This window comes from Amphibalanus amphitrite, unplaced genomic scaffold (assembly GCF_019059575.1).
Source record: "Amphibalanus amphitrite isolate SeventyFive unplaced genomic scaffold, NRLGWU_Aamphi_draft 001225F_arrow, whole genome shotgun sequence".
Classification (NCBI taxonomy): domain Eukaryota; kingdom Metazoa; phylum Arthropoda; class Thecostraca; order Balanomorpha; family Balanidae; genus Amphibalanus; species Amphibalanus amphitrite.
This window is the reverse complement of record NW_024882719.1, coordinates 75,294-101,677: the sequence shown is the minus strand read 5'-3', so window position 1 is coordinate 101,677 and position 26,384 is coordinate 75,294. Positions and strand designations below refer to the sequence as shown.

Below are 26,384 nucleotides of genomic sequence, written 5' to 3'. Positions count from 1 at the left end.
CAACTCACATTGCAATTTGCACTCATCACTCATGAGTCACGGTTTGTCATAGTTTTGGATTTTAGCAGAGCAGCATATAATGTTGATACTGGCCCTTTATTTCGATTGCACCCAAAACACCATGGGGCGTATAGTTGTGAATTACAGTTTGTACACATCAGGACCGTATTTACAAATACAAAAGCAACCATGCGCCTAAAAAAAAACTCCGAAGAGCGAGTCACTACACCCGTTTTGTACCAGTGCAGGAGATGAGCGAGTTGCTGGAGCTGAACAGTGAGCATTAAGCATTGAACATAGTCACCTGTGAGAGAACCGGTGGTAACCTTGTATCTGGACCTCACTTCTGTTATTCTGTGCTGTTGTAACTTTATCGAGCTCCTGCCGAAATCCTACAACAGCGGTGCTCTTAGAAAGGCAATTCGACCGCTGTGCATTTTCACCGCCGTCATGAGCAGTCAATGGTGGGGTAACGCGCCGACGCTATGGCCCTGGAATGCCTCTCACTGAGCCGTCCGGACGATCTTTGAGTATTGCTGTGTTTTGGTACGGTTTGAGTCCGTATTGCAGGCCGGTCGGCTAGGCAAGGAAGTCGGGCAGTCGGTCCTCGTACCCCAGCGCCTGTGAAGAGAAAGATAAGGTATGTCACTGAGCGGTGGAACATTGCTTTTTGTTATGAGGTGCAAATTGAGGACCTATACTCGGCCGGAAAATAGCTGAAATGTGCATTGTAATAAGAAGGGCGGATTGTCGGGTATTAGCTCCTTCCACGTGTTAGCCATTTCTTAGCAACATATTTTTGTAGCATTTTGGGCTTACCTGGGCAAAGACGCGTATCAGGTAAATCGACAGTAGTCCCAGCAGGAACACGATGGTGTATTTGACGGCGCTCAGGTCGGGCACAGCGGGGTTCTTGAGCAGCAGTTTGGCCAGCCGCGTCTTCGTGGGCTCATACGGCGGGTACCGCACGCTGTGGGAAGGGAGGAGGGTCATAGGGAGAATAAAGGACACTGAAGAATGCCAATCGGCGTTCTTAACCTTGGACGGAGAAAGACAGCTTCGTGAATGTTTGAGCTTGGTATCACTAAAAATTCATCTAATGCGATGCACAAGTTGCCGATGATACCTGCCCTGCCATCTATGGCCAATATCAAGCACTACTAGGCTCACACAACGGGGAACTAGATAGCAGCACCATCGCTGTCACCTGCTCGTCTAAGCGAATTTGATACCATCCAGGGGGAGCGGTAAGCGGGGAGAAGGATCATATCTCTCGCCGTGTCAGTCCCTCTCTTCCCGGCAGTGCGTCTTACGAGCAGCAGAGCTCTGCCACGGGGTTGTAGTTGCGCTCCAGCACCGGCTTGTAGTGGCTGAACGTGTCGAACGAGTGCTTGCCGTGGTAGGCGCCCATGCCGCTGGTGCCGACGCCTCCGAACGGGAGCTGCTCCACTGCCGAAGGAGAACGGACCGTCGTTATCAGGTGGGCGCCACTGCTGTGCATTGGCAGCCTGGGGAGGCGAGGGGAGGGGATTGGGATAGGAGAATCTATAGACCTCTGTACATAGGTCTATGTGGAGTCCCATAGCGAGCTCATTTTCGGTTACCTCGTACTGCATAACTAGTTAAGAATCGGTAGCATTTGCTTGGCAGTTTATCTTGTGTCTGATCGCGTCAGCTTAGAGCTCATCTCGTGACAGACTTGGCTTTGACATGAACCGGTTGAGCTGATCAACCCTCGCCCGTATAGGGAGGGGGGGGGGGGGGTCGAACGGACCCCCCTCTGTTTTTCGCAAATAACTCGCGTAAAAAGCGGCCGATCGCGCCGAAACTTTCAGTACCCTCGCGTTATTCAATTTTACACCTACCCTGAAAATTTCATGACCCTGACCCTAATGACCTTTGACCTGTGACCTACTTTGCGAGACCATGTTTGGCCGGAATCGCGATTCGGCGTATGTCGGCTCGCATTAGCCGCGCGTTAGCAGTCTTTTTGTGGTTTCAAGCGTTCAAACATGGGATATGATGTTGCTCCCATGCATTAGGGTGGGTGTCAAGGTCACCGGAAGGTCAGGTCAGGTCATTGATCTTTGATGACCTCGGTTCACTTTTTCGAGTTTTGCATGTTTCTGGGCTAGTTTTTGGAGCTGAATTCGAATTTAGCAACCATTTGAACATTTACGAAGCAGTTTTGGTGCCTTCGTAACATGTTACGAAGCTGTCAGAGGCTACTACGAATACCCGGCAAAATCCTTACTGGTTGACCTGACCTGACCTGACCCGACCTGGCCTTAATGCATGAAGACATCATCAGTGAGCATAACTAACATGATATGCGTGATCAGCACCCCGAAAAACCCCATAGCAGCCACGTTTTACGACGTTCTAACAGGTCCCGATTTTCCCGACTTTTGGGTCATTGACCTGACCTGGAAGGTCAACCGATGACCCAGGACCTTAACATTGGGTATCATCGGCTTTCTCTCGTCGCGGGCAGCACGCTCGTTTTTTTCCGCGAAGCTCTAGCTCGATCAGGGACGAAACGGCAAGGGGGGGGGGGGTCCAACGGACCCCCCCCCCTTATACGTTCGTGGCTGGAAAAACACCAATACGGGCGAGGGTTAATGTCATGTGTCAATGTCCTCCGGTCTTGTTCTGTTGATTTCGCTGAAAGGAAATGTGTAGAAAGCCCAAGCCATGAGCAATTTTTATCGATGACGTCGTTCGGCCTCTCGACGACCGCCATTGGTCGTCGACCTGTGGATAACCACAGGTCGTGGACCATCACGATACTAACGTGAAATAGCGGTACCTACAGCCTGTATGAGGCCGACCCAGCGCGCTGATGCGTTTAGCGATTTCCCGGACATCATCGAACCGTAACGAGTCGTCAGCTGGCGTTCTCATATGGCAGCCTAGCTCGTCAGCATCGTCTCGCCCGACGGCGGCGGTGTCCCTTCAGACGCGGTTATAGCTGTGTGTCGAGGACCATGACACCGTATCAACGCGACCAGAGGCCTCTTGCACCAAACTACATAGCAGCTAGGTAGAATCGAAAAACCGATTTCAGTAGCTAACCCATTACCCAACTGTGATGAATCATTTTGTACTAGCCCATAACGTAAGGCTACAGGTGCTTGGTAAAATTTATAGGTAAATTTTCACGGATATTTCCGTGAATTTCTTTCCGTCTTGGAGTAGGTGTACGGTGCAACATACATAATCCAAGGATTGATGCAAGAGGATTTTAGTGCAAGAGGCCTTAGACCTCAGTGCCTCGATGTGTGACTGAAAGCAGTTTAACCCGCGCCCGGCTGGGGGTCCTGGATTTCCACGCCCTGCTGGGGGGGGGGGGGGGGGGGGGGTGTTTGAACACCCCCCTTCTAACTCGGCTCCTGGGCCACGTAGCGATACGCGAAAGACGGCGTTCGACAGAGCGTCAAAAATAATGAGGAAATCACTTCGGTCAATTTTTTGGTCAGGTCAAAGGTCAGGTCACCAGAGGTCACTGAAGGCAAAATTTCGCCGATTTCCAGGTCGAATGTCGACAATTTCCAAGAAGCCAACGCATAACTCGGGAACCAATAGAGCTACAGCGCCGCGGAAAAGCGCATTCGATAGCCCTATTAACGCCCTTTCTGAGTAATTCTCTCAGATTTGACCTAACGTCAACGGTTTTGCCTGCAGGGGGCAAAAACTGCAAAAATAGCCAATTTTTTTCGGAATTAGTTTTTCTGCAATAACTTTTGACCCAAGCCTTGTACGAGCTTACTTTTACCGGCATCGTGTTCCTCTCGTCAAGACGCATCGAATGAACTATAATTTGACCTTGAAAGGTCAACTTGAAAATTTGACCTCAGGTCAAGGTCATGACCTGACCGGAAAGGGTCATGTTGCATATCAGTCGATCCGTATCGTCGAGCTGAACACATCTAAGACGTTTTCATCGCTCTAGCATGCCTCTATCAAAAGTTATTTGCGAAAAACTGTTAGATACCATTCGTGACCTAAGATGACCTCAGGGCATAAACAGGGGTCACGGACACCATTTTCATGTTCAGTGTGTCTAAACCACTTGTAATTCAGTGTTTGGGAGTGTTTATAATGCCTTTCGTCCAAAAGAGGCGCATTTCAATTTTCTCCCATTGACTTATAATGGGGAGGTCGCAAAATTGACCTGACCTTAGGTCATCGATATCAAAATTCTGAGATATACATTTTGTACATGCTATTGCTCTTAGCAATCGCTGAAAGTTTCAAAGCGATCGGTAACTCGGTGTAGCTATGACAGACATTGAAACTTTTTATGAGGTGCGGTCACTTCAAGTGACCTGGTGACCTGACCTTGAATGACCTTGGTCTGAAATTTTTACAACATGTGTAGAATTGATGTATGATAAGGTGTACCAAAAACGGCGGCGCTCCGCGCCGCCTTTTTTGAGATATTCGCGAAAAACCACAAGGGGGGGTGTTCAAACACCCCCCCCCCCCCCAGCAGGGCGCGGGTTAAGCCGACCCGAACTGGTTCTGTTCCTGCCGCTTCGGCTTCAGTCCCGTTCGGTGCCATTCGGTCCCGTCCGGTTCGTCCAGTTCCACCTCCCCAGTTTATGGCTGTCTGATGACCTTTAAAAAGCCGCCCACCTCGACCTGTGACCTCATTGGTTCTATGGTCTCAGTATGCTGTCTTTCAGCTGAACGTACTCGCCAGTTACCGATGATATGACACATGGTTTGATAACATGTGTACGGATCGTGGTGTCGTTCCACGTTACTTTCTGTCTTCCATGATAACACTCGATTCTGTGGTTACATGGCGTGGTACTCCCACGGTCTTGTGACACGTTATATTTAGGTCGTAATGATGACATTCTTTACCGTGATTACTCACCGATGGCGTGGTACATGGTGTCGTTACACATGACCGTGCCCGAGTCGGTCTCCCGGATGAATCGGTCCTTGACATCCCGCCGACTGGAGAAGATGTACAGCGAGAGTGCGTGGGGCGTCCTGAAACAGACAGCGGGAGGGTGCTTCATTATTCATGACAAAGGCAGGTGTACCTCATAACCTCAGTGTTGACGTGGAGTTGAACGACCGTTGATCTCCGAAGAATGACCGTTGATCTCTGAGGGCTATCAAACATTGGTACATTGGCCGCAACTACTAACTAGTAACCAGTGTGACCACTAGCCTGTTGGTGTGTGACCGACTCAGGTGAATATCATCCTCAGTTTTTCATCAAAGTCAGCATATTGGGCACGGTGTCACGCCCTGCCCGGCTCCCTCTAACAGAAGCTGCGCCCGCTTCCTCTCACTGAAGCTGAACGCGCCCCCGTTACCACTGAAGTCGTCCTGACGCACCTGGAGTTGATGAAGCGGATGGCGTCGTCGGCCGAGTTGACGGTGATGATCGGCAGCACGGGTCCGAAGATCTCCTCCTCCATCACGGGGTCCTCGGCGCGGACATCGGTCAGCACGGTGGGCTCGATGAAGAGAGTCTGCTCGAAACAGCGGCCTCCGAGCGCCACCCGGCCGCTGTTCTCCAGCAGTTTCCTCACCCGGCTGGGGATGGGAGGACACGAGATGGTCAGATGGAGGAACGCGAGAGGTTACGGGGGAAGACGCGAGACGGTGAGATGGGAGGATACCAGACGGTCAGATGGAGGAACGCGAGAGGTTACGTGGGAAGACACGAGACGGTGAGATGGGAGGACAAGAGAGGGTCAGATGGACGGTCATAGGGCGGTCAGATTGATGAAATGTACAGTGTGCACGAGAGGTGGACATACTACAGTCAGACGAGCATGGCATGGCACGATGATACTCGTCAGATAATTTGGATTGGCACCGAATAGCCAATCCAACCTATCATTTTCCGACGTCGGTGAAAGCGTCCATTTCTGATGTGCCATCTACTGAGCTGCACCGCCGCCCACCTGAAGTGTCTTTTGTTGAGCATCCTGCCGAGTGACGGAGAATCCTCGGGCCGCTCTCCGAACCACTGATGCAGCACGCGTCTACCGGCCTCCAAGAACGCTTCCTCTGTGGCCTTCGTGCAGAGCAGGTAGTCGGGGGCGATGCACGTCTGTCCCAGGTTCACGGTCTTGCCCCAGAGAATGCGCCGGGCTGCGTACTCCATGTTGACGGAGTCGTCCAGGTATACCGGGCTGGAAGACGGCAGAAACGGACGGTCAAAAGGTTATCCAGGACAGAGATAGAAACATTGGGGCCAGACAGACATCCTTGTAATTGCGAGACAGAAAGTGTCACATTGCACAAGCAGCAAGAGCAAGAGCGACAGGTGGGAGCAGCAACCGCTTGTTTGCGGGACAAAGGCTGCCTCATGGTCAAACTGTCAAATGTAGCTCATTTGATGGCTGAGAAACGTGACGTGATAGCTCAGACGCCGAATAGATTCAATACCTAACTAGCAGCATTTGTCCGATGAGAACCTTCCTCCCGTGCGCACCTCTTGCCTCCGAGCTCCAGTGTGACGGGCGTGAGGTGCTGGCTGGCCGCGGCGGCCACCAGCCGGCCTACGGCCGTGCTGCCCGTGAAGAACACGTGGTCGAAGCGCAGCTGCAGCAGCCGCTGGCTCTCTGGCACGCCGCCGCAGACGACCGGGTAGCAGGCGGACTCTAGGTAGCGGGGCAGCCGGTCGGCCAGCAGGGCGGCCGTGGCGGGCGCCAGCTCGGACGGCTTGAGCACGGCGCAGCAGCCGGCGGCGATGGCCCCGGAGAGCGGCAGCAGCGACAGCTGCAGCGGATAGTTCCACGCCGACAGGATAAGCACCAGGCCGCGCGGCTGGGGACGCACGTACGGCCAGTCCAGCAGGGTGGCCAGACTGCGACCCACCTACACGAGGTGGACCGGGCGGTCAGAACACCGACACCGGTTACAGCAATGAGAGACGGGGCTTCCAATATTTGGAGATGATGAAGGCTTTCAGTTTCTTCTGCAATTCGCTTTTTATTTCGTTTCTTTTTATAGATACCGTTCTAATTCAATTCACAATTTTGTGTTTCTTTTCTTGTTTTTGTTTTAGTTGCTAGTTAAATATGTTCCTTATGACTGTAGCGCGAAACCACCTTTATCAACGCATCGTCAGTTGCTCCAATATTCGTTGCACGTCCTCACCGTGTGCTGTTGGGACCAGTGTTCGACGTTGGCCAGCATCGTCTTGACGTCCCTTAGCAAGAGAGATATTTCAGCAACGATCGTCTCATCCGGTGTCTGCGAAGAGAGAGAGAGAGAGAGAGAGAGAGAGAGAGAGAGAGAGAGAGAGAGAGAGAGAGAGAGAGAGAGAGAGAGAGAGAGAGAGAGAGAGAGGGGAGAGCATGATATTGGATGGTGTGCGCAGCAGGTCGATAGTTATCATTTGGTTTGCCGTATTCCAACAAGGTGCTCCTATTTAATGAAGGTTATATACATTTAATGCAATTATACATGTTAGGTACAGCCCACCGCTAAAGTAATGTAGGGTTTTACCAATCTCAACGGTTGGCTTTGACTGGCGATTGTTTAATGCGGAGCGATCGGAAAGAAGATGTCAATAGCTAAAGTTGCAGCTGCAAGGGTGACGATACATATAAGCAACATTCAAAGTTTCATTGTAGTCTGGCTAATCGTTCCTAAGCTTCAGAAGCAGAACATACCCATGACTGAAACCCCACATTACTTCTGCTGTGAACTGTACATGTCATGTTATATCATGTCACTGTAATGAATGACATATTGATCGGTGTACAATTGTACATGCTTAACTGTTCAGCAATGCCGGAAAATTTATTGGTTACGTTCTGGCGTGTTTGATTACGTCAGTGGTCGTATATAACTAGACAACAATTATTGGTTTGTTTTTAAGTTCACTTAACTTTGTAGGATAATTTAGCATAGCACATCATTGTAATCATGGATAACAAATTGTGTTCATTCTATTTATAAACTGCTTACCCTTCCCAAGTCCGCATAAACCGCCTCAGCCAGTTCAGTCTCATTTTCCTGATAGAAGTGGAGCAGTCCACGCAGGTTAGCCTTCCGGAATTTAATGTCGGTTGTCTTTCCGGACTGGAATTCCCTCCTGGCTATCTCGACCACCTGAAGCAGCGTTAATGGGACGTCAGGAGGTTAATTGTGTTTATACACGGACTTGCTGGTAGCTGAATGTTACCTTTTATTTATACGATATAACCCGCGCCCTGGTGGGGGGGGGGGCTATTTTTTGCCCTCCTCCAGACTTTTCGATATATCTCCAGAACCGCTGCGCCGATCGTCACCAAACTTTCAGTACCCTCCCGGACATCAATTTTACACATTGTGACCAAAATTTTCCAAAGGCTATGATATGTTGGCCGGAAATGACGTCAGAGTGACGTCATGTTCTGCCGTTTTCGACCCAAAAAAGGGTTTCGCGGGAAGAGCTGTCAGGCCTTTAGCTTTGCAAATACAGAAAAACGATTAAGACATAAAAGCTGTAGAATTGACAGGGCTACAAAACTGCTATCTCGGAATTTTGACATTTTTGGATTTTGAACCCTAAAAATCAAAAAATAGATTTTTTAATATAATAGCCGAAAAATCCAAAAAGTTTTTTGAATTTCGCAAAAAACGGAACATATGTGATAGTCCTTACGGCCTTCTATCCACATAACAAATTTGAGATTGATACCTCTTTTTTTGGCAAAGTTATAGCGAAAAAAAACTGTTCAAAATTGATGAGGTCAAATTTTCCAACTCAATTTTTAGCAATTCTAGACCCCGTAGCGCAAAACAACATTAGACTCCCCGTGACGAGCTGCATCGAATCAATACCCATTTTATGCAAAACTATCAACTTTAAAATTTGACCTTTTTTGACCTGACCTTGACCTGACCTTCACCAGAAAGTGACCTAAACCGTACCTGATAGTCTTATACCAACACCATTGAGTTGGAAAAGAAAAATTGGCCATAAACATGCATTGCACAACCTTAGTACCTAAAGTTAGGTTCATGTGACCTGACCTGTGACCCTTGGTGACCTGACCTGTGACCTGACCTGGTATTGTCAGTGACCTCTTATAGCAACATATGTACTAGGCAACTGACGCCCTATCGCTGATTCTCGACAAAATGCGTTTTCTTCGGTGCGATAGGCGTTATCACAAGTGTATTCGCGGCCATTGGGGCGACGTAAGAAAAGAAGAAAACAACTGGCCCCAAGAACTTTAAATTATCAAATAGCAGACATGTGCATGGATCCGAGAAAATGGATCTGGGATCTGATCCCACGGATCCTGATCTCGGATCCGACGGGATCATAGATCCAGCTCTCTAATTTATCGAGAGATCCGTAGGGATCACAGATCCGAGTCTTATTTTTTGCTTGAGATCCAGTGAGATCATAGATCCTCACTTATTTTTCGTCAACACAAAAATCCCCTCAAAACACTTGTTGCAACTCACAAACGCTCTGTTTTTAGTGATTTTGTGTAATTGCACGTCATAATCCATAGTTTTGTGGCACTTATTGATATAGAAACCCTTTAGAACATGGTTTCAAATGCTGTGCATGGTGGGATCCACTCAGATCATAGATCCAAATTCTTAATTAATCGTCAGATCGTATGAGATCATAGATCCGCGATAATTTTTTCACGCCGGATCCAATGGGATCATAGATCCTAACTAGCAGTTTGCTTCGAGATCCACTGAGATCATAGATCCAGCACTCGGATCCATGCACATGTCTGTCAAATAGCATGCACCTTTTCCTTGATATGTGGAGAATTTACCATTAATTGTTAGAGAAAATTGCATTTAAAATCTTCCATTTATGCTTTTTTCATCGTTTGCACAGTATGTTCTTTTACTAAGCTAGAAACACTAATTAGGAATAGTTCCCGCATCAACAAGAACAATAGGGAAGGCTTGAAGTGAATACAATAATATAAACGGTTTTGTAATCCATGTGAAGACACTTCTAAAATTGCCTGTAGAAATATTAAAGGCAAAAGTTCAACTTTTTCACAAGACGGATGGCTATAAACCTATTCAACGTGTGACAACTCAGCCGGTATATGGTCGCCTACAGCCCAGCTTTCCCTAGTGACCGATAGAGGCGCTGCTATCGATGTCCGCCCGTGCCGCCTAACGGTTATAGCGCATTCCCTAGAAGACCCGTGAACGGTGAAACATTTCATCTTTGACCTGACCTGTGACGTCATCGGTGACCCCGAGGTCAATGAAATTTGGTTTCTTTCGACAAATTTGACAGGCCTTTCGAACGCCGTTTGAATTTTGCGGATCCGTCCAGTAGTTTCGGAGATACGAGGGGGGCAAAAAATAGCCCCCCCCCACCCAGGGCGCGGGTTAAAATTCACAGACGAAGCTCTGTACACATCGATAATTTCGGAACATTTAATTACCGTTCTTGCATCCTTGATGTCTTTCTTACTAATGGTGAACAGTTTGATTGTTGTTGGTGGCGATGTTTTAGGTGTAACCTCAACCACATCCAAATATTCATTGACCATTGTACCTATCTACCGTTGGAATTGGTGCTATTTGTCAGAGCAGGCTGGATCAAGATGGCTGGTTAACCCGGCACCGCCTGGGCTATTTCCGTACCCACGACATCCTGGGGGGGGGGGGGGTCGGATCCGACCCCCCCTGTTATCTCGAGAACCAATGGTCGTATCGAGCCCCGCGAGGCGGCGTTCGAAAGGTCTCTACGAGACCTTCCCAAAGCACTCTTAAGATTTTAAGATTGAGGTCAACTTTCGGGTCAAGGTCAGGTCAAAGGTCAAATTCAGGGGTTTTGCATGATTAGGCTTACGGACAGCGGAATCGATAGCTGCTGCTCGAAACTCACCAAAAATGACCTCAAAGGCCTAGTGAAGGTACCATGTGTGTATAGGGGTCATACTAAGTACGGGTCAAGGTCAGGTCAGGTCACGAAAGGTCACGGTTTTCAATTTCTGCTACATGGGCGTGCGACACATGTTTTATGGCTTATTTTTCACGCCGAATCCGATGGTAATGGTTATATGTGACCCCAAGTCACTGTGCTGGTGATAAGTGTGCATTGAAAGCATAAAAAATCGTTTATACTATACGAGGGCTGAGAAAAAAGGTCAATTTTTCAACTTTTTATTTTTGACATAAAAATGCACTTTTCTAGACGAGCTTTGTCCCAGGAATCTAGTGGTGCCATTTGTTTTCACATGCGATGTTCAGAAGTACCTCTAATTCACGAAAATGCTTATGACGTCACCATGCCCTATACATGTTGGAGCTATTTTTTACAATTTGGGGGTCAAAAATCAAGATAGAAAGTTGAAATTTGGGGCATCTAATGTTCTAATAGAGCTCTACAACATATACTCCGGTTTTTTGGAAATTCCCAAAATTTTGGATTTTATTAGCTGTTTTCCAAAAAATATAGTTTTTTGAATTTTTGGGGGTGAAAAACGCATTTTATGGAAAATCCGAGATAGCCATTTTAAAGAACTCGTTGAGCTGCGTCTTTTCATGTCCTTAATTTGCAATTTGCTTTAAACCCTGATTTTTGGCGATTTTTTAAACATTTACCACTTTTTGACTAAAAACGCCATGTAGTTACATCACTAAAATCGATATATCTCAAAAAAATTTGGAATTTTTTTCTTAAAAATTGCACAGGAGACGTCAAATTGATGGGGGAGAAGGTATGCCAAGTTTCAAGTAGATAGCGAAAGTGGTTCATGAGTTATTCAAGAAAAACGGAGGGGGGGTCGGATCCGACCCCCCCAGGCGGTCGCGGGTTAATCTTGAGCACACTACCTCAAAATTATTTTCTATTGATGCGAATGAATACCTTATTACACAATTACATTGACAATGAAGTGGTGCATGCTGTCCTTGTGCAACAAGTCTTGACCGGTATTGCCGGTATGTTTTGCGGTGTGGAAATTGGCGAAAGCGGATTTCTCTCCGCAAAACTTTGGGACATTCACTCTGCCTTTGTCCAAATATCTACTGTCATATTCTCCTTTTGCAATGGCTCCCGCCGCGACGGCTGCATCGCTGGATAGTTTTTGCGCCCTAGCAAGACCGGCAATCCTATGCGTTCGAGTGTCAAATCAAATGGGACAGATGCGCTCCCGAATCTTGAAAGCTGGACATGAATGCAGTTCTTCTAATATAGTGACTAGGGAAACGGCTTTTACCCACTTCTTGCCAATCTATTTTCGTACTGACGTCGTTGATCCGGTCGCAGATGGCTCGTAAAATAGCCGTTTTTGTTGTGTGACTGGATGTCTTCCTCTTCATTGACAGTGATGCGGTAAGCATACGACTTGAGCCACCGAGTCTTTGTGAACTTTCGTTTCTAGTCGCATGATCATCTCGCATGCAATTGGAAGAGACATATGCAAAATGCAGCAAAATCAAAACCTGGCGATTTTATGCATATAATTACCGTCCATGTCGTTAAGTCATAAAGGCTTAATTTTCAATTGAATGACAAATTTGTACCAGAAGGTATTTTGTATCAGAAGTTTATCTGCGTTGAACATATTGTATCTTCTTTTTTCGAGGAGAGTGAGATAATTGCGAAGTAGGTACCGTGCTATTTAAACAAACATTAAACATTTTTTCAAAGCATAGGTAGGTCAAAATGTGTATCTTGTGAAATGTGCATTTACGCATGAAGCAAATCAGCGATGGCATGCTTCGCGCAAATTACAGGTAGCATTAATTAATCATGCCATCTAAAGCTCACGCGAGTCGTCACTCACGGCACTCGGCCCGCTGCAGCACCGCGCCGCGGCGTGGTGTCACCATCTTGTTATGGAGACAAATTTACATTACGCGCTACGCACACATCCTTGTTTGCGTATTAGCGTAGCTCTCTGAGTATATCATCACCTCCGGAAACTCATGTTTGTACATTATTCACAGCTTCCTCTCACAGTGTTGTGTACCCGAGCCGGCTGTAGAGAATGGGCCACACTTCAAGACATTTCATTCACCATTGATCCAAAGTCCAATCCGTGCACAAATCCCTCGTCGCCGTCTTTCCTGTTCCTATTTGTGGCACGGCAGGTGCCGTCGCCCGGTCGATGTCCGAGGTGCCCGCGGGCGGTACACCATGCGCTCCGATTACCACGAGCACACCAGTCAGGATGACTCGGCGTCTCGGGCGACGGCGCGGCGCGTGAGGGCGGTGTTCGCTCCTCCCGGGCGTTTCGCGACCGCTCGGCCGCCCCGTTAGGCGGCGATTATAGGAAGTGCCACAACTCTCCGGTGACTGCTGATGGCCGGCGCGGTAACGTTACGTCATGGGATGTTACCCGACTTAAATGAGTGAGGCAATTTGCGTTGATGTCTTGATGCCTGGATTGTTTTGCATTTATAGCGTACGACGTCGTTGTCGGATCGTGCTGGTCGTTACCTCATGGTTTGAGGAAAAGATTGCATGCACACTAAGCTTAAACATCCTCAAACGTGCTATTAGTCCATGCTCGGAACTATGGGGGCATTCCACGTCAAATCAAACAAAAATCGGCTGTTTTGCACCTTACCATCAGCGATTTCATTATAAATTTGTGAGCGAGTTCCTGTGTCGCCCCGGACATTACATTGATGTTTTTTGCACATTCTGACCACAGGGCTTCTAAATATAGGGCATCAAATTTTTACAAAATGTTGCATCTTTATATTTTTGAACGACCATAACTTTGGTTGTACTTGTTTGATTTGAATGAAATAAACCTTACTGTTTAGGTAATTTCTTAAGCATTTGTTTAGAATTACATCGACTTAAATATATGACCTTGAAATTTGCTTAACTCTATTCTTAAGCACAAAAATTGAAATAGCAAAAAACACGCCACCTTCGATTTGGCTCATTTTCATATATTTTATTGCCTACCATATTCTTAACAACCTGTGAAAAAATTAGAGTGGGCCATTCATAAGTTTTGAAGAAAATGGCACATATGCAAACGTATGTTAGCACGCGCAGTGGAGGGGAAGAGTGAATTTCGCCCCACCCCTCCTGTTTTTCGCCAATATCTCATAATATTGATGCGAAATTACTTATGGCTACCTGTCCAGAATTGAATTGCACATCTCATCGTGCAAGCAATAAGAAAATCGGTTCACAACTGTTCTAGTAATAGCGGTGTAAAGTGAACATCCTGTCGCCGCGGCGACGCGGCGACTCGGCAGCCGGCGCCGACCGCTACGCGCCGCCTGAATTGTAGACTGTGCCGGGACGGAACGGAACGGTTCCGTCTTTACATCGCGCTCCTTACCGCTGATTACGTTCGATTCGCGTCAAATTTTGTGAGAAGACTTAGAAATGTACAGGCAATCTTATGGTGAAAGAATTCTGAAAATAGGTTGGTAAACAATTGAAATATGAACGTGTAAACACAAAATTGTGACTGCTGCGTTTCCCGCGTCGGCCGATCCCGCCTCAGCCGGCGACATGTTACTCTTAAGCAGGACTCTAACTGCCATATTTATTATCGGATTAACTAGAAATTCCCCATACATACTCAAAATGTATGTTCTTTCGTATAGTGAAGATCAAAAGACGTGAAGATATCGTTGCGTGATAATGTTTTCGTTGAATTTATGTCATGATGCATTTCCACACGGCTCAAAATTCACCGCAAAATACCGTTTGCCTGAGACACTTTTACAATGGAACGTGAATGTTTGACTACGATGACTATGCATTTCCATTCTCGCAGAGTTTGGGATATCACTAATCAGCAATCATTCATTTCAGAAAGTGTACACAAGCAAGCATGTCTTGACTCTGTCTTTCAAGGTCACGCGCGGTTGCGTGATGTTGATGGATGAAAACGGCGTTTGCCGCGAAAGTTATGAATGGCCCACTCCAATTTTTTTCACAGATGGTTAGGAACATTGTGCCGGACATAATATGTAAAAATTACTCAAATCGAAGGTGGCGTGTTTTTTGCTATTTAAATTTTTCTGTTTTAATTCAAGGTCAAATGCATTTCAAGGTCACTTCAATTTAATTTTATAATCAAAAATCAAAGCCTTATCAATTGCCTACAAGACCCTGTTAATATCATTTTGATACCAGAAAAGGAACCAGAGTTATAAGCATTTAAAAAAATGATGTCTGGCATTTTTGGCTATATTCGATGACCTATATCTCGGCGATACGTTATCAAATTTCGAAAATATTATACGTAACTCAGTTTTGAACCATGCCCAGTCTGCCTACAAATTTTCAGAAAAATCGAAGGGGATGACGGATTTCGGTGTTTGATTTGACGTGGAATGCCCCTATGGTGAATTAGTTTCTACGTGGTTACGCACTTACAATTACGTTTCAATTCAAAGTCGCGTTCTAGGAGTCCATAAATTTGAAATGCTTACCTACTTGATCACCGGTAGGTACTGAAAGTGAAGGATGGGTTATGGTATGGTGCAACTGGACCTTAGTCCTTAGGTATCAAGTATGTGGTTGATTACAATCTAATGATAAGATATGTACGTACGACACGTGTGAATCTCTTGCTTTATGTTTGAAATACTTGTGTATTAGGTATTTGGATCTTTCGTGAGGGCCATTTTCTCTGATGCACAACCGCTATATATGTAGGCAGCCATTGCTAATGGTTCTGTTGCGGTCAACATAATGTACGTATTAGGTATTCAGCTAGCGGGATTGACTGCAGTGTCTGAGACTCTACGCAAAATAAAACAGTTTTATCATTACATTACTGGAAAAAATATTGAACACTAAATGCTCATCCATTTAGGTAAGTTTCGGCTTCATTAAAGTCATTTTTGGAAGCCCTACTTTTTTTGATATGGTAAGGATGTTTATCAGCTTTGACAATTTTCGTCTAGTGGATCATACGGTTACATACCTAACTGGACCCTTGCATTTGTTTTCGCTAAAAGCTTATCGAAACCGGTCAACCGTCAGTAACCCGTTTTTGCTATCTGTGGATCTCTTCCGCTTCGATAGTTCTGCGCGATATCTAACCGGGTGTGCGGGTCAGCGGTGCGTTGGCCTACTTGTCCTCTAAGTGCTCACACCCCGGCTGTTCGGCTCCCCGACTTTCCCGGCCGATTAGCGGGGTGGGAGCTGCTCCGTGTGAGTGCGCGTGTGCGTCCCGCGTCCACCCGGCGCCGGCTAACGGTCCGTCCTGAGGACCGGGGGCAGTTCTCCCGCCTCCCAGCAGGGAGGTGTCCGCTGCTGCGCTGAGAGAGATGAACGGCCATCGCACCTGGACGGTGGCCAGTGAGGGCAGCTGGGACCGCTACGGTATCACGGGTCCTGTGGTCAGCACTGACCTTTTGAGTCGAGGCTGCAGTGTGCAGGCGGAGCTTCTACATGCATTTGATGTGATCACTCTCTAAGTCTTGATTTACGAGGCAGGAGCCCAGCCATGTATGGAAGCTGCAGTTCTCCGTACATTATGCGATAAGCAGCTTTTCACTCCATCGATAGCTTCCCTTGCTGCGGTTTGGGCCTGCTTGGACAGTGGACACAACTACTAATATTCGATAACGCTTTGAAAGTCGAAAAACTTGAATATTGTGTTTTTACCAAAACCCATGCATTTGATTCGTGGCCCCTGTCCAATAATATAACTGTGCTGTATTCAGTGTAGGCATTAGAATGAAATACTAGAACTCTCTCACACTATCTCATGCACACTCACCCCCGAACATATCTTTATGTGTAAATGAAGGCTACAGGCTACACAGTACAAACTTTACAGTGAGCGTATAGCATTGGAATGGATTAGAATGGTGAAGTGATCGGGTGACTCTGCATGGGATCCCACCCCTTGGGAAAAGGTTTGAGAAAATTGCGACATCGTTTTTCGTCTAAACCGTTAAAGGGACTATCCCACCTTTAACATGGGGTTTGAGTTGAGATAGCCAAGTTTGCGGCGAGGTTCAGAAACCACTATCTATCTAGGTTGCAACCCCCGCGGCCTCTTGGTGTTGAAGAAATTCGTTCCCTTCATTTGAAAATGGGCCTTGTACAAGGCCCTATCTTCAACATGGAGCGACCGTTAGTGTGACGTCACCTCGTTTAGTCATTCTGATTTAAATGGGTTTGTTCGTTGAAAAATCGCTTAAAACTTGGTCTGAACTTTGTTGTGGTGCCTACAGAGTAAAAAGAATCAGCTTTATGACAGTAATGTGGCCTGGGGAAGGAGGTAATTTTGGGCTGTGACGTCACATATTTGAAAGTTTGTGTTTCGAATATGGGAAGCCTAAGATGTTTAATGAAAAATAAATGCCAGAACCGTGTTCCTGGTCATCCAATCTATAAAGTCGGGCACAATTTAGCTGGTTTTAACAACATTTTAGAAGGTTGGATAGTCCCTTTAAGCTCTTCAAAATCATAAAATCAGATTACCTTTATAAAGACAAAGCTACCGTCGTTCGGCTTCGTTGGCTGGATGTCATAAACGTCAATCGCTGGTCCTCGACTCTGTTTTCACGTCACCGGTCAGATTTAGTATCAGGGGCTGTTTTCACCACGCATATCAATTCAAAATAAATTTGAAGTTTTTTCAGTCACAGCTCTATCATTTGTTTCTGCAGGTAATGTTTTTTTTTCTGCGCTCACCGAACCGCTTTCAGTCACAAATGAACTCATTTTCGGAAATGGTGATGAGGCAATAAAAAAAATTGAGGTTAACTGCGTGAGAAGAGCACATTTCTCGCGCTTTCCTGGGCCCGCACAATCCAGTAAACGGGATTGCGCCTTTCCGCTAGGTAGTAAAGCGATGCCGTGGAAAGGTTGTGGGCATCCAGGCGCGAAAATAGCGGACGGGGGAATACCGCTGTATGCTGGTGCAGCCGCAGTGCAACCTTCAATTCCTTTAATAATTAAAGTAACTTGAACTTTTGCCAGAATCTGCAGCCAGCCGCCGTACATATACAGCTGATCAAGGTCATCGGGTGCGGCCGCGGGAAGGGGTCACGGCCGGCCACTGCATGTAGTTAGTGCCGATATCAGAGCCGGCGCCGGTACCTGAGGACGGGCACCTGGTTGCACCGCTGGCGGCAGGGACAGTGGGGCGCGGCGGCGGCCCCGTCCTGACCTACTCGCAGTGCCGGTTCGACCAGGACTCACCTCCCCAGGACGACCGGCCCGCCGTCGGGCGCCGGACGTGTTGCGAAATATCTGTCCAGCAATGGGGGCACGGACATTCACAGCCAGCCGGTATAGGTTTGTGCCGATGCCGGTCCGCCCGGCGTGTTACCAAGGGAAGCTCAGTGCGATGGTCGAGTAGCTGCGTAACTCATGGAGGCTTGGAGAGCTGGCACGCGTTATGAGCAGCGATGGGTATGAGCATTAGGGGTCAGTGGACGGCCTGTATAATGTGTATAAATACAGTGAGCTCATGTGTGAATACCGGATACGCATGACTGAGCGAAGATAGCGGGGAAAGCGAGGTATTACATCATAAATACCTATCGTGGGTGGAATGTTTGTGAAAATGTGGCTTCAGGGATCACAACAGAAATGTGACAAATGTGGAACATTCTTAATCAGTAGTGGCGGAACACCTTCAATTAAGGGGGGGGGGGGGGCACTGCCGACTTTTGATCCCATTCTTTCCATGCAAGGTCCATAGGGCTAATGAATGCCAAAATCAAAGGGGGGCACGGTGCCCCGGTGCCCTCCCCGTTCCGCCGCCTATGCATTCTTTACGGAGTAGAGCGTTATTTATTTGGTACTTCGATGCGGTGTGGATCGCACGAGTCACTGAGCCATATACATATATGCGAAATGTGATTTAGATGAATTCAAGGCATTGCTACCATCGACTAAAACATTCCTAAGCGAAGAGTTCCATCCTATACATGAATGACCTCGAGGTCACGTGACCTGAGGTCAACCTTTGACCTTGACCTTTCGAGGTCAACATATATATCATTCGATGCGGATTGACGAGAGGATCACGATGATGCCCTTAGTTTGTTCCTATCTTGACTAATTCGAAAGTTATTCGAGAAAAACTCTCTCCATATCTAGTGCCGCCATTTTGACTTTTTCGACCCCTGTGACGTCATCTTTGACCTGACCTGAAAATGACCTTAGTAAAAATTGTAGATCTTGGCCGTGCGTATCCGATGCCGTTTACCGCTTGTCGCTATCTTGCTTCGTTCTCGAGATCTCAGGGGGGGGCCGAATCGGCCCCCCCCCCCGCCAGTTTCTTGTCCCGGCGGAGCCCGCCAGGAATAGGGTTAAGTATCGATTTCCCAAACGCTGCAAACCAACAGCTATCTGCCTGAAAACAGCTCACCATCCTAAAAATCTACTTGCCTGAAAATGACTCACGAAACAGGCCACAGGTCAATGAGAATGAGGGTCAGGGAACAGGGTAATCACATTTTCAGGAAATGTGTAGAATTGAAGTGATCACGAGAATACCTATTAAAAATTTTGCCACGCTGGGCCACTTTTTGTGCGAGTTATTTGCAAAAATACTTCGCGGTGGGGTCTATCATACCCCTCATGTAAGTGAGAAAGCTTATCGCTGCTACTTGCTAGTCCCAAACACTGGGAAAAACTTTTATATCGTGCTATAAAGCTCAGCCGCACTCTTATTTGACCGTGGAAACATTCCCTCTTCAAGAAAAAACCCGCGTCTCCCGAAAACTAAAAAACATAATGCTTCTCCGTGTTGAACCGTAAGCGCCTGACTGATTGAGACTATACCTAATAGAGGGCGACTGTTCGGGCTGTTTCCTTCTCAAAGTGATGCCCCGTTCGGGCTTCAGTCGGCGTTCGATGATAAAATCTGCAATGCCTGACCTCATTCCGCGGCTCATCCTAGGCGGATCTGTAAAAAAACCTGATGATAAGAAACCAACGATATAAGGAAACTAAAATTAGTAACGTGGTAATCGTGGAGATAGTCTGGATTGTTTGTTTGGTAAGCTTACAGTGAAAGTTCCTCGTTTTTCTACGTGATTTGCTTAACTGCGTGCCCCCCCCCCCCAGTGACGCGATTTCAGCTCCACTGGGGGGGGGGGGGGCAGCGGCATCACTGGGGGGAGGGGGCGCGGCCCCCCAGTTAACATGTTAGAGGAGGCCCTGCGTGCCATGCGTGCAAAACGAAGAGGTGTCAGTTTTGCAACAATTGCAATATCTCGGTAATTACTGGGCCGATTGCGATAACACTTGGCATGTAGCAGACTGGTGTTTGATTCATCTGTGATTGAATCGATTGGATTGAATCAAACAAAATTTGTTGAATCAAAAAGGTTTGATTCACCGTCAGGATTGTTTGATTCACAAGCCATGATTGAATCAAACGCATTGGGAATCAGGGTTGATTGAATCAAAAAAATTAATGATTCATGAACTTTAAACAAATTGAAGTGAACGAACATAGTTCATTATCAACAAATATTAACACTACTGCCATTACATGACAACAAAAAGAACACAACAAATACAATACTATTCCTGATATTTTGTATATTTTATTTTTTAATTGAATCAAAAAAGAATCATTCAAAGAAAATTTGGCTGAAGCAAACGTGAATCATTCCTTTTATTGTTTTTTGATTCTCTGAATCAAAAGGAATCGATTCACCAAATTTTTTGAAGAAATCAAACGGTGATTGAATCAAACAAAAATCAAATGAATCAATGATTGAATCGATCCAAAAAAGGTGAATCAAAAACCAGTCTGGCATGTAGGTAGGCATCCACCAGGCAATGCATTCCCATGTGTCACGGTTGGGGTGCTGCTGCACGTGCGCGCGCGCATGGGGGTCTTTCCAAATCTCAAGAACGGCTGAACCGACTGCGCTCAAATTTGATACACGGTTAGGAACCGGTTAGAAGGGGGCCGTACAAAAGTGAGCTGAGACCCAGTTTGCACGTGTGCATGTGCAAGGTACCGCTTCCAGATCTCGAGAACTGCTGGGCCGATTGCGCTCAAATTTGGCACATCGCTAGAGACCGGCTAGTACTGAGTAGGATGCCATGGATAAGTCATTTGAAAGTACCCCCTCGCAATTCCGCCGCACGTGCGAGGCTCACCCTCTCGCTCGCTCGTTTGTCGACCCAAAAGGCTTTGCATTGTTTTTTTTTTTTGCTTTTTGTTTTTTTACATGGCTCGTATGTAAACTGGGTGTGTGATAATTCGGGCTGTAGACCGCAATTTTCACCTTAAATGCCTTTCTGAGGAGTTACATACTTTTGTTAAGAACACCGACAGCGGCCAAAACGTAACGGGTAGGTAACGGGAAAACTTTCCCGTTACCCGAAATTGTGCGATCGGGTGGTAGGGGTCGAGGCTTGTAAGTGTACATTACAGTACAACAAGCTCTGATAAGCCCGGGCTTAGGCTCTGTCAATTGGTGCCTTCAAATATTCAAGCTGAATTTCTTAGATCAAGTCCAAAAATATGTGCATTTTCATAAGCACATGGGAGGTAGATCTTCACCTGGCCGGTAAGCAAGTGTAAAAACTGCTTTATTCGGCTCTAATTTGACTTTTACAAGTGACTTTTTAGACAGCTATTTATGTCTTGCACTTGTATTCAAGCATGCATACATCATTATATAAATCCTCAGACCCCAATAAATCTTAAAGAAAACAAAATGATAGACATGATCTCCGGCAACTTCTAGGTACTAAATTGCCAGGGAACTCAGGTTTGCTTATCGAATAGAAAAACAATTACATTGAAAGTTGTTTTTGATCATAAACCTTTGGTTTGCTTTCACAATAAACTTATCGTCCAATCAATCAACTAAACTAGTGTATGTAGGTACCATTATGAAATCCGTAACAAACCGTTCCTGTAAAAAGTAGATATTCGGGTGGTTACGCAAGACAATCGGTTAGGGCCTAACGGAGCCCTGAAGGACATAAATACATATGTGATTTATTGTAACTGCCTGATAACTTGGTATATATAGATATTAAAAAAAATGCTGACTGAGTGCAAGCATCAAGGAATGTTCTTCACATGGATCCAGTATGACCGTTTTGCTCATGCATATAGAAGCTGGTTGCTGCCTGATTGATTAGCCTGCTTTGCAATATTTCGCGAAAAGTAGAGTTATCTCATGATAAGCTTATAGGCAGGTAACTGGACACAACAGGCCTCGAAAAAAATATTTTTTGAATTGAACTTGTAGCGTTGTTTCTTACAAATTCTAAAGTTAGCTTTGTAAATATCCTTAAAAACTACCAAAATATTAGATGCGCTATATGTAGTTCGAACTTTGAAATCATAGGTTAGAAGAGTCAGACATTTCGTTTTTCTCACAGTCAATGACAATCCAAAAACAATGTAATAAGACCAGACGTTTCGACAACAAAGTGCCTTCGTCAGTGGAAAAAAACTTGTTTTTCCACTGACGAAGGCACTTTGTTGTCGAAACGTCTGGTCTTATTACATTGTTTTTGGATTGTCATTGACTGTGAGAAAAACGAAATTTGAAATCATACCTGCGAGAAGTCTTGGGTATTCATGTTAATTTGCAGCGTTGCAGCTTCGCAACTTTACGGATCGTCGCTCCTACGTCTTCTGTTCTCTCCGTCGCTCCGTCTTCGTCACTCTATCCCCGTATTTCCGTCACTCTATCACTCAGTCTCCTCTAACTCGTCACTCCGTGTCTCTGTCACTCAGTCTCCTCTTGTCTGTCACTCCGTGTCTCTGTCACTCAGTCTCCTCTAGTCTGTCACTCCGTGTCTCTGTCACTCAGTCTCCTCTAGTCTGTCACTCCGTGTCTCTGTCACTCCGTGTCTCTGTCACTCAGTCTCCTCTTGTCTGTCACTCCGTGTCTCTGTCACTCAGTCTCCTCTAGTCTGTCACTCCGCCACCTGGTCTCTGAGGCACGCCGATGTGACCGGGGCGCCGCTGATAGCCGGGTCGCGCGCGGCTCGGCGGCGGCGCGTCGACTGGTCGCTGGCGTGGCGTCGACTGGGCGCTGCCGGTCGGTATACGGTCGCGATTCGGGGGTGACCGGCACCGCCCGCGGCGTCGCTGACGGCGGCACAGCGGCCTCGGTCGACGACGGACGGTGACCGGACACCCATCGTCAGCGGCTGTGACGGGCGACCGCGACTGGACGGTGACGCTGTGAGATTGTTGGCACTCTGAACACGGCGAGTTCGAGTCAGATACGCCGTCGGTGCCGGTGGCTGACCGGGAGCCGGAGTCGGTGCTAGGTCGTGCTGACAGATGCGGTGTCAGAACCATGCCGCCATCCCAGGTCTGGCCGGAGTGGACGCTCAGCCGCCATGTGTCTGTAGACCGGGCCTCGGACAATTTATGAGAGGTGCGGGAAGGACGGCGTCCCGTCGGCCGATGACCGGGGCGGACCGCTATACGCGGCGGCCCCATTGGCCTCGACCAGCGCGGCGCGGCGGTGGGAGAAATGGATGGTCGTCGGGTCAGGCTTCAGCTCGATGTCCTGACGTATTGTTCATGCATCTTCATCCTCGCCCGAAGTTTGGAACGATTAGATAGTGACGAGATATATGTCCTGTCAGTTGCGGCAGAACACCTTCAATAAGGGGGGGGGGGGGGCACTGACGACTTTTGGTACCATTCTTTCCATGCAACGCCCATAGGGCTAATGTTAAAATGCCCAAGTCAAAGCTGGGCACGGTGCCCCGGTGCCCTCCTCGTTCCGCCGCCTATGTGTCCTGTGGCGACAGTAGTTTTCGGAAAGAATTTGGGGCACTTTCCAGTCGTTGGCCTGGCGACAGGTCTGGCTAACATCCTGTCCACGGTGTAACTACAAATAAACATGTGGCGCAAATTCAAAACCCATAAATCAAATTATTGGTTTCTTGACGGGAGCCTCCGGTGCGGCAATTGGCGACAGGCAATTAAGGCAATGCAGCATGGATGACCCTCCGGGAGCTCCTCCCGCCTCCGTCAGTGGATAAGTCGACACCTTTCAGTGGGGCATCGGTGGCCACTGATAGCGACAGATGGCCCGACTGCAGTAGGCCAGGCGAAACGATCAGTGCCGCCTCAGGAGCTGGCGAACTGGGTGACCTATATCTTTGATGGTTACAATGATAAGATGCCTCGTCTTAAGTAGCAGATCAGTTGCTGTTGTTGCTAAAATGCGATGCGAAGCGACCACATCATTGTCAGTGTCGTGCATGGCCTAGCCGCGTGTGACCTGCGGTTCGTATGGGTGGCACTGGCTGCGACTGCAAACCGTGCTCGGAGCCAATGCCCCGCGCCGCTCCGGTCCGCGGCTCCTGCACTGCAGTGTGCCAGTTGCCACGGTAGGGTGGTATTGGGACAGCGCGACCGTTCTGTAATGCAGCTGTGAGGGGGTTTTTCTCAATACAGTTGTTTCACCAATAGAGATGACGATAACGTAGCACACAGCGCACATTGTTGGTATTGTGTAACATTCAAATAAAAACAACATTAGCAGAGTGTTTCGCATAATGTGGAGTTTCATCAAGATATGCTGTGTTGGCTGCAGGCACTGGCGGATCCAGGTGGGGGGGGGGGCACGGGGGCCATGGCCCCCCCCCCCCCAAGGCCTAAAGTGGCCTGTTTGGCCCCCCCCCCAAAACGTCAGAAAAATTGCGAAGAAAATATACCTTGATAGAGGTTTTTAGCCACTTGGTGAAGTAAAGCTTTCCACAGCATAATATGGAAGCAATATGGTAGCAGTGAGGGCATGGATGAAGTTGGATAGGACACTCCCTATTCCCCAACACTAGCGCCGGCGACCAAGCGGCCGCCCTGGTGGCGGAGCTCCGAAACATCGGCGGCGAGTGCGCCGGCGGCCGCCGCACCGGCTTACGTGCTAAAAACGCGGTAATGGAGGGCGAAATTAGTGAACTTTAGCTCATAAGACACAATTTCAGACACTTTAAACATAATTTTTAGTCCTTTCTTATAATTATTATGGCTCCATTTAGTCACTATCACATACGGAATCATTACCTGATGCCCATAAACTGAGCCGGTATTCTTGACTTGCCGATGCAATTTATCATCAAATATCATCGTTCCTCGGCAGTCAAACAAGTTCCTATTGATGATTTAATACAAATATCAACTTAATTTCATGTTATCGCATAAAACTTAACTTTATTCCAACATTGGCTCTTCGGCTGTAATCACGAACCCTCACTTGTCAGCAGAATTTAAGCAACTTCTTAAATCAAAACTGGGAAAAGAATATTACCATGACATTCCTCAATTCCTGTTCTACCTGGTTCACAAAAATTTTCATCAAAATCGGTTATAGGTAAGTAATAAACGACAAAAGTATACAAAAAGACGCGCTCCGCCCATAGCCCGCAATGCTAAAATGACGCCAGCGCCCTCGCCGTCGGGAAATCCGCCGCCGCCGCCGGGTGGTCGGAAATTCGGCGGAGTGTCCGATCCAGGAATACCTAATCCATGGTGAGGGTCAGTCAAAAGTTGCGCGAGCGGAGTCGACCTTCAAAAAAGACTGTTGTTGGCACGTGTTTATGGCGCGGCAGCTGGTAGTTGGCGGTGTTTCGCGTGGTGTGGCATCCTGGCGGATCCGGGGGGGGGGGGGCACGGGAGCCTGAGGTGCCCCTAATAGACCCGTGGTGCCCTTGCTAGGCCTGTGGTGCCCCTGGACCCTGGCAGGCCTGTGGTGCCTCTGGCGGGCCTAGGGTGCCCCTGCTAGGCTGCTGATGCCCCTGGGACCTGACAGGACTGTGGTGCCCCTGACAAGCCTAAAGTGCCCCCAACAGGCCCGTGCTGCCCCCAACAGGCCCAAGGTGCCTCTGCGTGATGCCGTGATGCCTGCGAGGCCAGGCCGGTGGTGCCCCTGCGAGGCCGGTGGGGCCCCTGGCAGGCCTGTGGTGCCCCTGCTAGGCCGCTGGTGCCCCTGGGCTCTGACAGGACTGTGGTGCCCCTGACAGGCCCAAGGTGCCCCTGCAAGGCCGGTGGTGCCCCTGTAAGGCCTGTGGTACCCCTGCTAGGCCTCTGGTGCCCCTGACTGGCCCATGGTTCCCCTGCGAGGCCGGCGGCGCCCCTGGCAGGTCTCTGGTGTCTCTGACAGACCTGGGGTGCCCCTGACAAGCCTGTGGGGTAGGGCGGGTCGATGGAAAAAGTTTCCAAGTGAAGAGCGATTTTCCTACGGGCTGATCCATAAAACGGTTAAAACATATTTTTTGCGAATTTTTGAAAAGGAACTGGGCGCGCCGTCAACGGTTTTTTCGAGACCACTTTTGCTAATTTTTCTCGTTGTTTGCAAAATGTAGTGGGAAAAATTCGAGAAAGGTACTATATTTACCACTTTCCTAGTTCTACATGCTTACCCCCACCTCTTCACAAAGTTTGGAAACCCCAGTGGCAGAATCGTGCTCAGAATAGCGATAAGCATCGGCGCTCTGAGCGCAACGAAACCAGCGC

The 26,384-nt window shown here is 47.7% G+C and overlaps 1 protein-coding gene across 2 annotated transcripts; it reads right to left on the bottom strand.

Moving 5' to 3' along the window:
* Positions 1-77: 77 nt before the first annotated feature.
* Positions 78-23,495, bottom strand: LOC122371272 (aldehyde dehydrogenase family 3 member B1-like). 2 transcript variants are annotated; one of them, XM_043347453.1, is made up of 11 exons: positions 22,781-23,495; positions 22,460-22,612; positions 7,951-8,094; positions 7,135-7,230; positions 6,467-6,852; positions 5,934-6,164; positions 5,359-5,559; positions 4,886-5,004; positions 1,314-1,449; positions 820-970; positions 78-621 (listed from the first exon to the last, which is right to left on the bottom strand). In XM_043347453.1, the coding sequence occupies exons 2-11, from the start codon at positions 22,481-22,483 to the stop codon at positions 580-582; spliced, it is 1,530 nt and encodes a 509-aa protein (XP_043203388.1). In that variant the 5' UTR covers positions 22,484-22,612; positions 22,781-23,495; the 3' UTR covers positions 78-579. The 2 variants fall into 2 exon arrangements, with proteins under 2 accessions (XP_043203388.1, XP_043203386.1); XM_043347451.1 differs by lacking the exon at positions 22,781-23,495 and having other exon boundaries at positions 22,460-22,656.
* Positions 23,496-26,384: the final 2,889 nt, after the last annotated feature.

What these genes read in the sequence shown, in the direction of transcription:
- LOC122371272 (XM_043347453.1), bottom strand. Translation starts at nt 22,483, where the DNA reads ATGAATACCCAAGACTTCTCGCAG. An exon ending in ACTGGTCCCAACAGCACACG is followed by an intron (nt 6,853 to 7,134) that starts GTGAGGACGTGC and finishes CACCTCGTGTAG; the next exon opens with GTGGGTCGCAGTCTGGCCAC. An exon ending in CACCATGTACCACGCCATCG is followed by an intron (nt 1,450 to 4,885) that starts GTGAGTAATCAC and finishes CTCCTTCGGCAG; the next exon opens with TGGAGCAGCTCCCGTTCGGA.